The 12,584-nt window shown below is 42.7% G+C and overlaps 1 protein-coding gene and 1 long non-coding RNA gene across 3 annotated transcripts; one reads left to right on the forward strand and one right to left on the reverse strand.

The window, feature by feature from the left end:
* Positions 1-541: 541 nt before the first annotated feature.
* On the reverse strand, positions 542-5,874 carry LOC121343202 (translation initiation factor IF-2-like). Of its 2 annotated transcripts, none has more exons than XR_005953664.1 (3): positions 4,669-5,016; positions 3,100-3,216; positions 542-1,895 (listed from the first exon to the last, which is right to left on the reverse strand). XR_005953664.1 is itself a non-coding variant. In XM_041418168.1 (3 exons), the coding sequence occupies exons 1-3, from the start codon at positions 5,855-5,857 to the stop codon at positions 1,725-1,727; spliced, it is 315 nt and encodes a 104-aa protein (XP_041274102.1). In that variant the 5' UTR covers positions 5,858-5,874; the 3' UTR covers positions 542-1,724. The 2 variants fall into 2 exon arrangements, 1 of the variants encoding a protein (XP_041274102.1); XM_041418168.1 differs by lacking the exon at positions 4,669-5,016 and adding an exon at positions 5,831-5,874.
* Positions 5,260-10,106, forward strand: LOC121343203. The gene is made up of 4 exons (XR_005953665.1): positions 5,260-5,299; positions 5,751-5,860; positions 7,552-7,611; positions 9,363-10,106. It is a non-coding gene; the product is annotated as an uncharacterized LOC121343203 (long non-coding RNA).
* The last annotated feature ends 2,478 nt before the right edge of the window (positions 10,107-12,584 follow it).

A 12,584-nucleotide genomic window follows, 5' to 3' on the forward strand; every position in this document is an offset into this window, starting at 1 on the left:
GTGGCACCCCAATTGTAAGAGGGCTACAGAGTGCATTTTTCCCCTCCTCCTTTTTAAAATAAATGCCTATTTAGTCCTAATGGACGCCTTTGGAAAATGGATGTAGAAGAGATACTGTCGTGGAAATAGTGAAAAGAAAGTGTTTACCGTATTTAGTATTCATTTACTTATAGTGGGAAATGATTAGGTATGTACTAATATAACCGTGGAGACCAACTGCCTAATTAGCATTTACAAATTAAAATGTTAAACATAAAGACATATTCCGTATACAGTCTGCTATATGTAAAACACATTCGTGCATAATACAGCAGTCAGCTGCAAACGTGAAGTTGACTGGCTTCCAGATATGTAGCGTTCTTGGCTAATGCGATCTGCTCTGGGTTTTTCAAGCTTACCCATACTGTAGTTCATAGTTCTTATGACCACGTTGATAGCTGCACTAGGGATATTACACTAACCAATCTGGAGAAAATAGGAAAATACACAGATTACTTTTAAAGGCTGACAATAATAACGATAAACACAATAGGCAGGCGAATCATTTATCCATACCTTTTATTCTGAAGGCTTCACTCGGAACCTTATTTATTGTTTTGAGCATAACAAAGCATTTCGGGTTCTGTAATAAATTAGAACAATAATACAGAACTGCACATGCAAAGCAAGATTCCTTTATTTCCCGGCTGCATAATTTTGATATTATCCAACGTGTCTTGCTCAGGGTTCACCTCACGCGGACTGTAATGAGAGTTGCCAAATGAATGGAACAATCTATCTGTTGACTTGAGCTCAACGTAGACACATTGCATATGATGGAAACCTAATGCTCCCACCGATGTTAAAATCAGAGGGATACATAGTTTCAATCCAGACCCTTGAACATGTAGATTTTTATTAATAAGAATTATTGTGCATGTAGCGACATTAAAAGGGGATTTACAAGTTGGAGTCTTTTAAAAGAGACTGTGAAAACCTTAGCCCTGCTTTTATTAGACATGATATCATTCCGATTTGCGTGCTTGCCATCTCAATGGCGTTTCACATGTGATAAAAAAAAAAAATCCATATGCATTACATAGATTTTCTTTTACACGCATAAGGACTGGAAGTCTTTTAGTGGATATGAGGCTGAATAATTGTGATACACCAGAAAACAGTTCGTGCAGTTTGGCAGCTCTGGTTATTATTATTAGATTTTTTGACATTTGAACTTGTCTATTGTCTGAGGAGCTCAGTGCAGATTGCAGTAGGTCAACCTTAAGGCTGCTCTTTTTGGCATTGCACACAAACATGCACACGCTGTCTGTTCTCCTTGTGTGAATACAGCAGCTAGAGTTTTATCGTGCCTTTTTTTTTTTTTTTTATCTATTTATATTTATCTAATCCGCTTGGGGTTTTCACGGTCGTGTGATTAGTTTGTACGTGCCTTCATTTTACACCCATTCCTCCAATCTATACATTTGCCTGATGTTGGATACTTTCAAGTACTCAGTCGCTTTTACAGCAGTATAATTCCAGCATCACGACGTTTGATAAAAGGGACTTCAGTAGCCCTGGGATTAAATGACATATTTTCCCGCAGCTTCGCTCAACTCCATCATGACTCCTACAGTCAAAAGTTAAAGTTATTCATCATCTCCTTGCATTTATTCCCTCCTCCCCTCTCTAAATTCAGCCCCACCACCCGACTTCTGAAACAATTTCTTACCGCCTGCCAAGAGTTAGGGGGGTAGCAGTGTGGGGGGCGGAGGCTGGAACCCGAAAGCCCGCCGGCACCCCGCGTCCCCGGGGGGCGACCCCCGCCCCCCGGCCTTTCCGCGGGCGCGGAACGGGCCGCGGCCACGCCGGGGTCCCGGCAAACGCCCTGCCGGGCGTGGCGGCAGGAGCCACTTCTGAGAAGGAAAACGCGAAATAGGGATGGATCCCCCCTAGGGTGGGAGGGGGAAGAGGAGCAGGAAAACTGGATCAAACCCGATAGGAAAGTCAGTTTGCACTGGGAAAATCTAGAGACTGAGTCGAAATAACTTTTCCCTGGAGTGATTTGTGCGTCTTGCTTTCTTCTCTAGTTTGTTTGGTGTTTTAAATTGAGGCTCTTTCCTCATCTGCCGGGGTGAAGGCACTCGGTCCGAGCAACAGCCCATCTCTTCTTGTAGCAGTCTGTCATTTAAATATGTATCTATATAGGTATGCATACATACAGGCGTATACGTCTGGATTTGTTCCCCCTTCACTTCCCTCTTCCCTCTTTAACAAGAGCCTGATAACGCGTTTAAGGCTTGTTATTTGAACTCTCTGATCAGCATGCAGAAATGTAATTGCAACGTTTTTCATCAGGAAAGAAAAGAAAGGGAAAAGGGGGAGGAAATCCCCCAGCTCCCCTTCACACCCTTACACACACAGACACCCAGTGCTCTGTAATCGCTGAGTCACCGTATTGGGGGTCAGTGGGTAAACACGAAGGAGAGAGCAGCAGCTTATTGAAAACCCCGGCGCAAACCGCATCCCTCCTTATCTCCAGACTGTAGATCCCTCCCCTCCTTCTTCTCCTGGATTTATTACTCCGGACTTGGAAAAGAGTGGCCCGAGTGCTGCCAGAGCCCTTTTTGTGACACTGTATGTCCTCCTCAGGCGCAGTGGGACCTGCTTTGTTCCGGCGAGGTGGAAGGAAGAAATTCAACATTAAACTGCTATTTGGGCTGCCGGGAATGGGCGTTGTTTTGTGGGCGTGAGGGGAGAAGGAGGAAAAGGGGGAACAACGGCCAGTTCACCTAGGGATATAAAGAAAGCTTTCCCTTTCTCTGGGGCTGGGCTCTGAACTGGGCATATTTACTTCTGTTTAAACGCTATTGTTCCTGCCAGCCTTTGACACAAACAGAAGGGGGGGGCAGGGGTGGGGAGAGATGGGGGGGGTGGAGGAAGGTGGTGGTGGCTGGAACAAAGCTGCTCAAACCCCAGCAACCCCCAAAGGCAGAAGAATACTTCTTTTTTTTTCCCATTTGAAAACCTATGTGACGAGTCTTTCTGTTTGGCGTTGTTTTCTGGGTCCCCCCACTCTCCCTGTGAGCTGAGCAGAGTGCCTGGCTGTGATTCACTTACCAGGGCCTGTTTAGAGAGGTACATGTCCCCCTGGTACGTGCCAGGCAGCCTCGGAGGGACACCTTCTCCAGCCCCTGGGTCTGAAGGAGAAGACTTGAAATCTGTTTGTGGCAAGCCCTGCAGTGGGAAACAAAGAGGCAGAAATGTTGGGAACCCAAGGAGGGCCTGAAACACAGAGAAGCATTGAGCTTCCCAGAGATGCTTCAGCTTCTCAGTGGGGGACAGAGCAGAATCCTTTTTGGGCTGTCTCTATGCATTTGAGGGCTGGACTGTACAGCCCACATTGAATCAGAATCATTGTGTGTAAATGAATAAGTGCACATTGTTTTGAGATGCTGCTATTGTATTTGGGGTTGGGGGGAGGAGAAGGTTATATTTCGTGTCTGTGTGTGTGTGTGGGTCTATGTGCTTACGAAAGGTGAGTGCAGATTGCAATAGTTGCTGCTCTATTTTTGTTTGTCAAACAGGGCCCTTCTCTTGGGAGAGGGGCATGTGGCGGATCCCAGCCCAGGATTACATTAATCAAAGCATTATTTCCCCAGGGATGTGCAGCACAAATGATAGTAAATCCTAATAAAATTGGATCGCTGAGAAATTGAACGCTTAAAGTAATCTGCTCTGCCTGATAAAAACTTCAAATTTATAAGATATTATGCATCCTCACCCCCAAACACCTTAGGTATCATCACTATGTGTGTATTATACAACTATCTGTAGGAGAGAAATCACCACTCAGTTTAACAGGCCCATCACTATTGAATATATACATAGATATAAATGTGTTTGTATGAGTGTGCACACATATATTGCCCACACAAACATGCACAGAGTCATAAAAGAACTAAAATATTTATGCACATAACAATAATGACTATGGTCAATATTGTCAAGACTTTACATGCAACACCTTTGCTGTGGCAGGTGCTATAGAAGGCTTGGACAGGGCTGCACATGGTTGTGTACCAGCACTGTAATCTTGCCTGGGGACTTAATTCTCTCTTGCTTTTTACTGAGACTCATTATGGACCTCCTTGATGGCACCTGTGATCTCAAGCCACTGAGCAGCTTTGCTTTTTAAACATGGGACCACAGGGGTGGTATGAAAATAATTTAAAAAAATTAAAAATATGTGAACATGAGTATTTGAAGCTAAATTTAGAAAGCTTTTGAGGGGATGAGCTTCAGAAGGAAACTGTGTTGGAGTGGATGGGAAGAGTTGAAAGAAGGAAAGGTATTCCCAGGCCAGGTATTAAGTCTCAGACATCAGCATACTGTGCCCACAGTCTTTCAGTACAGGGCCAGGCCATCACCTTGCTGACATGGGCCAGCAAAGATCAGGGTAGCTGCTGGCAATTTGCTAGCTTCAGACCCTCAGTCTCTGCTACTTCCTCCCTGCAGAAAGAAAGTTTATTTATAATTGCTGCCATAGGACATGACAATAGACTCAAAGAGATCCACTGTCCAGCAGAAAAACAAAAAATTGCTTTCTCTCCCCCCCCCCCCCCCCCCCGCCCCCAAAAGATCGCTGTGCTTCCATATGTGTAAGGGGCAGAAGGCATTTCCACTCACCCAGCTGAAACTCTTTGAAAGGCTGGAAAGGCTGTGAGCCTCCCCCGGCGTTATAAATGCCGATCATTCCTCCTACCCTCGCCGTCCCGGGACCCTGTTACCCCAGCGGGAGCTGGCCCTGCCTCGGGCCCCGTTCGTGACCCGTCCTGCCTACTGCTTTGTGGCCGACGAGTTCCGTACTCCTCTCCCTGCCCCTGTCCTTTCTGGCATCACCAGGCAGACCGAAGGCAGCTTATCTCTTTTCCCAGCGTGGGGTTTTCCTTCCCCGTCCCGGCCCCGGGGGCTTGCGGAGGAGGGCGGGCGGAGGTGGTCCCGACCCCACAGCGCCCCGCACCCTGCTCTGCCCTGGCCCGCTGGTATCTGTCCACCCTGGGAAGCAGCGGAGGGAAGCTGAGCCCTCTCTCAGCCCCGAAATGACGCAGCCCCTGTTCCAGCATCGTCTCCCGTTTGGGCTGGCTTCATTTCAGAAGCCGTCTCCCTCCACCCCCTTCTTCCCAGCCTTCCTCCTTCCTCCTCCTCCTCGCCTCACCGTCACTCTCAAACAACCCCCCCCCCTCCCCACTCCTCGCGCCCGCTTCCCCCCGCCGCCCCAAACTCCTTCCTCAGGACCGTGGGATGCGGGTGAGCTCTGGTGAGAGTTGCCGGTCTCCATTTCTAAGCGGGGAGCCGCCGGGAGCGGTGAGGCAGCCGTGACGGGGAGGGGGAGCGGTCGGGGGGTTAGGGAGGCGATGACTGGCGGCAGGGGGGGGGGCCGCACCCCCCCTCTCCCCATCTGGAGCAGCCGCTGGTCCCGGGAAGGTGCAGCCGCCGCGCCCCGCCGCCCCGGCCCCGCGCCCCGCGGTGGGCAGCGCTGCCCCGCGCCGGCGCTCCCGCCGCGCTCCCCTCGCCCTCCCCCACGCGGGTGCGGACGGCGCGGGGACCCACTCACCTCGCCACTGACGGTGCCTTTTCTCACACCCTCCACCCCCCTCCCAAAAAATAAAATAAAAAACCAAACAAAGACCAACTATTTGCATAGCGTTCGGCACCCTCACTCAGTATTTATCCCCACTTTTTTTTATCGCCCGTCTACCTCCGCCCAGACCGACCCTTCTGCCCCACCCCACTCCCCCGCATCGCGGGTGTAACCGGATGGCAAAAATCAAAGCTGGCTCCAATTTACCCCAGTTGTCTTCCTTTGAACACTCATAAGGTAGGTATGGTGGGATGCTGCGCTCCCACTCCCCATGTGCTCAGTGAGGTGCCTTCCTCTCCACCCTATTCCCCCCCGCCCCGCTCTCTATTCCTTAATTGGCTGTATCTTGATGTGCACTTGTTTTGTTTAGCCTATTTTACCATTGCGGACGAGATAGGCAGGAAAAGGAGTGTTTGACTTGGTATGTCTCTGATTTTTTTTTTCCCCTCTCCCTGCCTTCCGAAGTTAATTTGCATTCGAGGTCTAATCCATGTTTCAAAATCCTGCCATTTGAGGACTGTATAGGAACAGGGCATTCGTTTCTATTTTTGAGGAGGAGCCTCTCCTGCATTTGCTCCTTTTTGTATAATTTCATTGTGTTCACAAGTGACAGGGATCTGCATCAGTTATTTTGCAATTTATTTCTTAAAAGAGTTGATCAAATTTTATTATTTTTAGAATTGCAGAGGGAGCAAATACTAGGCATTAGAAAAGGAGCATACATTATTAACAATGTTGCAAACTTAGTCACAGACTATGTATTCATGTATATGTATTAATCTGCATTCCTTGGAGTTGGATTTCTGCCTCCTGAACATCTGATTTTGATGAGAGAAATCAGTCAGAGAAAGTAAACTATACAAATACTAAAGTGTATTTATAGTTCCTCACATCTATTTACAGGTGATTTTACTGCTGTTTGCTACTCTTGCTCCAGCACTTAGTAATTATTTGACTCCAGCAAGGCATTTCATAGGATTAGATGCTGCTTTACTCATTAAAGAGTTTTCAGTTTATCCAGGTGTAACTTTCATCTGCATCTCTGGAAATAACTATGAGGCCATGTGGACTTTATGTAAAAAGTATAAAATATAAATGAACATATAAAAAGATTAGATTGTATCCATGGTTCTTTGGATGTGATGGAGAATCCATCTATGCTGAGGCCTTTATGGGTCCTTTAATGACTTTCACATATTTTATTTGTATCTCTAAATGAATTTTCTTTTTGTGTGTAGTGACTACATGAATGGCATATGTTGCATAATATTCATATGAAGCTTTTCAAGTATTTCTGTATGCACACAAATTTATTTTTCACAAATATATGTGTGTGCATACATATGCATTTATACATGTGTGTGATAAAAAAACATGCTGGAAGAGAAAACTGCCCAAAATAAACAATATTCATGAAGGAAAAGCCGTTAAGGTAGTTCACTGGGAGTTGGTATCTGGTACATTGCAAAAGTTACTTTAGTTGCAGACTTTACTGTAAATACCTACATATACCCCCATCTCAGCATAAAAATCCCTATGTGTGTATTTGCCCTTCTAGAACTAACTAAATGGGACTATGAATTATGCCTAAAAAGATGCCACTGATATAAAAATCTTATAAAATAATAATAGAATATGGAATTTTATATAGCGCCAACAACTTTAGCACAATTCTTGGCATAAGCAATTTAGTGCAATTTTATTTGTCTGAACCAGAATGATATTACAAAGTGAATTAATAGAACATTAGTACTGAAAAAAAGAAACAGTTCTTCCTTTGAAACATGAAGTGCCACTAACTTGAGATGAAACCTGAAAGTCAGTGAATAATATATGGGAAATATTAATATTTTAAATGTATCATATTTAAAATTGCTGTGAACTTAAACAAGATTTCATATCAAGAAAAACCAAGTAATTCATTTTAGGTTCTAATCATATATGCAATGTTCTACAAATGAGGCAACTCACTAAAGGAGGGAAACCAGGTATGTAAGCATATCTTGTTATTTTGCACATGAAATATGGTCATTATGGAATATGAATTCAATTTTGGAAATTATAAAAAAGAACACTTATTTTATTTTTTCTACTATGATTCAAGAAAAACAGTTTTAAGTAGATGATTAATTAGATGAAATGGACTGAAATGGCTCATAATACCTGTATGGGCTTTTATACCTTGTGAAACCCCACCACAATGGGACCTTTATAAAAAGTATGAAGTCAAGTAATACAATCATATTTTATATTTAGAATGGGAGTTGATATGATCCAGTTTAGTATTGTGAAAAAGTGAGCCCTCTGGCACTTGGCATGAAATTATTTTAAAATTACTCCTTCAAGTAAAGTTGGTAGAAAGACTACCGTGGTTGAAGCCCAGCACTAAAGCTCAGGGGCAAATTGGGTGCTGCTGCTTGCCTTGCTATCCGTTTAAGTGCAGACAAGGTGCTACCCTTGGTTGTCTCCTTAGTTCAAGGTCTATTGGCTCCACTATTTCACTGTCCTTCTCCAACCAGTGGTACAGCTCAGCATCTGGAAGCCAAACCTGTGCTCAAGATGGACCAAATCTTGCTTGTCCCATTCACTGAAGTCATGTGGAGCTTTGTTTGATTGGAATGAGCAGGATCTAGCTCTAATTCTGCTCCCTGAAGTATTTCCATTAGACCTTAATGTCAATGGAGAGATTATTGTTTCATTTATTTGATGTGAATGGAGTTAGATATGAGGGCCACATTGATCTTGCCCTTACGCCCCAGCTGTCTAAGGGTTACATCCTACACACTTTGACTCGTGAATCAGGCCTGCAATAATTCTGGTCACTAGATACTGATAAGTAGGACGTGCATTACCAAGCATTTTGAACAATCAAAAAACCTCATACCCGCGTCTTTGCATTGAAGGAAGTGCTGGATGTGTATGAGCTTAGCAGAAAGGGCAGTTGTGTGTTCTGGGAAAGAGTTAAGGCTGCCATGAGGACTGTCAGCACTTGTGAGGTGTCTTGTTGAAGGACAGCAAAAGCCTGGTTAGTGTGTAGTCTGGTTCCCACATAGACAGTTGCTCCCACTCTGAGCTAGTTGCAGGTGCCACAGAAGAAGGCAGGGTGGTGATGGTGGAGGGGGGACACAGTTACCACTTGCTACACAAGCGGATCTTTTTCTGTCCAGTTTTGGCCAAAGCTCTGGGACATTTGCTATGGTTCTCTCAATTATGTCTCATTAATTTCAGTAGCTTGTGTTTTCATTACAAATGCCCAATGTCCTTTAGAAACTTACTACGGGTATTTTAAATTCAGAATAACTGTGGTGAGAAAAACCCCATGCTTTTTTCAAGCAGTTTTACCATTTAATCACAGTTTGTTTAAATGTGCATTTCTCTGCTGTGAAATAACCTTTCTTTCCACATTTATGTGCACAATCCTGACTCATAGCAGAAAAAAACATTTTAAAACACTGTGTCATGCTTATAGGATAATTATTAATCTTGTCAGAATAAAAAGCGTACTAAAAGTATTCCATACAAAGGTTTGTGCCTCAACATTTTTGAGAGTTTTTTTTTTAAAGTAATCAGAGATGTCATAACAGGGGGAGAAACCATACAATATATACCATGTAGTACAAGTATAAGACTCCTAGAGGACTATTTAGAAATACACAAAGCTTATTTTTTCTCCTTTTGGTTAGCAGACTACTTGATGAAAAGGTACGTTTTTATTTTTATTCCTGCTTGTGTCTTACAGTTCTATGAAGGCGATGGGAAACTACAAATTCCAGACTTTAGTTGTTATATATTGTATAAAACTAAGGAAGAAAAATGCTCATGATACATATCTGGCGGTAGAAATACATAATAATCATGCAATTCGATAACAGAAAGAATAATTATTTGACAATAAACCCAATGTTAAATACAAGCAGAGTAATATTGTCCTAGTGAAAAATATAGCAAATAAAATGATACTACAAAAAAACACTTATGAAACTTCCTCTATGTTTAGAACTTTTCCATCGTGTTTTCCTTTTTAATAATTTGTGACCACTGAGATATGGTTAGTGAACAAGGCAGTCAAAACTTTTCTGTCTTGATTTTCCTATCCCATATCTACAAGTCCAAAAATGCAATTTGTAGTAACTGCACTTGATGTTAGGAGGGTGATTTTGCTGCTTGTTTGCTTGGATTTTGCTCAAGACTTGATTTTGCGTACCCTGACTCATGCTGAAATTTCTGGTGCATGTGAGCAGTGATTGTAGGGTCATCTACTTATTCTGTGTAAGAAGGACGGCTTTTTCATCCTGAGGATTCTGATAGAAACAGAAAAGGGATACTGTAGGATAGTGACTATTTTTCAAGGACTTTGGGCATTCACTCCTTCATTTAACTTCAGTGAGAACTGTGAAAACTCAGTATTAAAAAAAAGAGCCAATTTTTCTTTAGAAAGTTAAGTTGACTTGTGTATCTCTGGCTATAATAAATAGTAATATTCTGTAGCTGGAAATGTCTGTTTTTATCTTTGTGTGGGTTTAGCATTAGCTATACGTATATAAAATGCAAATGTATCTTTCCTCATGTGATAACTGTTTGATTTGCCTTTTTCTTTTAAGAGGTAAAAAGAATTATTAAACTACTACTGCCCTGAAAAAAAACCCAAAAAACAAAAAACAACAAAGCCAGACAGAAACAATAGAAATTATTGTTCATTAGTCAGGTAAGAAAATAAGGTCTGTAATCTGCAGAGGGTAAATTATGATTTTATACGCTGCTGATTTGCCTTTCTGAAATTAGGATCCTTGTACTGAAACTCTTTCAGCTATTTTTATTACTATTATAAAAGAATGAGATGCAGATTTCACACACCTGTTAGAGGGACAGCTTTTTACACTGTGACACTCTGAAACCTAAGGAAAATATAGCAAACTTTTCCGGGAGCCACCAATGGCTGGGGAGAGGAGAGTATCTGCACATGCTTCCATGCCAGTGAATGCTGTAGCCGGTTGTGTGCACCAGGGGCTATGGGTTTTCTTTTCAGAAGAGGACTAGCAGAAGAACCAAAACCCTTGACTAGTTATTGATCCAAGTCCCCTCAGTGCAGCACTGTCAAGTTTTGGGATCAGTTTTGGCTGGATGGTATTGAGCTGCCACTGGGAAAGGTACCCAATCCAAAGCTCTTTGCACCCCCTGTGCCCACACTTGGGGAATAATTCCTTTGTCTGTAAGTGGTGGTTGAAGCCGTGACCCTCCTCCCAGCAATGCCCAGGACGAGCTGGGGTCTCTGGGACGGGTTCCGCTTTGTTGTGCGGAATGCATCGGGACAGGGCTTCCCTCCGCATCCCGACGCCAACTTTGTGCTTTGGTTTCATCTCTAATCTCTCTATTAGGGTTTTTAAAATTTTAGATCCTGGCTTCAGTTAGAAACGATTGGACTGTGCTCAGCACTGGCTGTCTTGGTAGGTTTGAAATTCCTGGGAAAACTCAATACTGGCATTTTCTAAACACAGTAAGCACACTGGAATATTAATAGGTGAAACATTTTAAAGGTGAAACATCACTTTGTAATTTTGCCTGTTAAAATATATCAGCTAGGGGCAGCTTGGGAGAGTTGCAGTAAAGCCACAAGTGTTCTTCACAATTTAAATCTTCTGCATTTTAATTATTTCTTTTTTTTTTTTCTGCCACTGTAAAAGATCCCTGGAGACAATGGGGCTGTGACACTTAGCAACAGGTTATCCTCGCTGTGCAGGGAGCACCATAAAAACCACAAAATGGACACACAGAATAAAATACAACACCCACTCCCCTGCTTCCCAGTTTCTTTACTTTCTGGTATTAGAGTAGTTACACTACATCAGTAGTGGGTAAAAAGGAAAAAAACCCAACCAAACAGATGGAAATATCTCTAAACTGACAGAGCCTCTGCAAATTTGCTTGAAGAACTATCTTAAAATAATAATAAAAATAATAATAAAACATTCTATACTATTCTGGACTTTATTTATTTAAACACAAATTTATGGAGCTGGTCACATATTAAAAATTGGAGAGTTTGGTACTGTAGTTGCTTTGGTGTATTTTTCACCATTGTAATGAGCTACAGGGAAACAAAGGAGGATATGAATATAGGGCAGTTGGTATTTAGATTTGTGCGGCACTTTCATGAGTTGAAAATGTCTTTTTAAAAAATCTATTTTTCTTTTATCCTGCTATTGAATTGTAGAAGACATTGAGATAGAAAAACTGGAATTATTTACTAACCAAAATGAGGAGTGTTTTTTGTAGTATATTTCTTATATTTCTCATTGCCAACCTCTTGACTGATAAGGAATTCCAAGGTCCAGGCTAAACTCACCCATGGGGTAGAATGGGCTGTTAGAGAGTGAGATGATAGATGGATCTATTCCTCACCTTCCAAACCCAGTTTCTTTATAAAGCAATAGAAAACAAACCTTTTCATAGAGCATCAAAAAGCAAGCTCAAGAACAACACTACTATCACACCTTTCACGGTATTTTTTTTCAGGCATCTGCCCCTGATTTTAATCCAAAGGAGCTGCTTTTGGAACTGGCGTGTCCGGCTTTGGTGAGTGCCTGCTGAGGAAGAGGTATGCCCTTTGTCCCTCACCTGCAGATGGCTTGGATGCTTTTACTTTACCGAGGCAAGCACTTCCCAGTGGGCTGCATTCAGAAAGTGCTTTTCATAGCATTAGTACAGAACCAAGTTACAAAAGAATATTAATCTAATACATTCCAAAATTCAAATATGTGTGATTAATAAGCATTATTATCTATAAATAAGGCTCTAATGATACTTTGGCAGTGTTGTAAACACAAGAATCAGAAGCAATTATTGTCATTATTGTTCTGCAAGTACCTTCCATGAATACCAAATGGATATTACTGTCCAGCTCTTTGGCACATAGAAATCCTGTAAAGAACAGTTGTCAGTCAGTAAGGCCTGGCCGGCTGCT

Source organism: Onychostruthus taczanowskii, unplaced genomic scaffold (genome assembly GCF_017590055.1).
Source record: "Onychostruthus taczanowskii isolate IOZ18803 unplaced genomic scaffold, ASM1759005v1 scaffold58, whole genome shotgun sequence".
Classification (NCBI taxonomy): domain Eukaryota; kingdom Metazoa; phylum Chordata; class Aves; order Passeriformes; family Passeridae; genus Onychostruthus; species Onychostruthus taczanowskii.

Coding starts and splice junctions, on each gene's coding strand:
- LOC121343202 (XM_041418168.1), bottom strand. CDS start 5,857: ATGAGTGTTCAAAGGAAGACAACTGGG. Junction 3,217..5,830: donor TTCAAAGGAAGACAACTGGG/GTAAATTGGAGC, acceptor TTCCCACTGCAG/GGCTTGCCACAAACAGATTT. Junction 1,896..3,099: donor ACCTCTCTAAACAGGCCCTG/GTAAGTGAATCA, acceptor TTTCCTTCTCAG/AAGTGGCTCCTGCCGCCACG.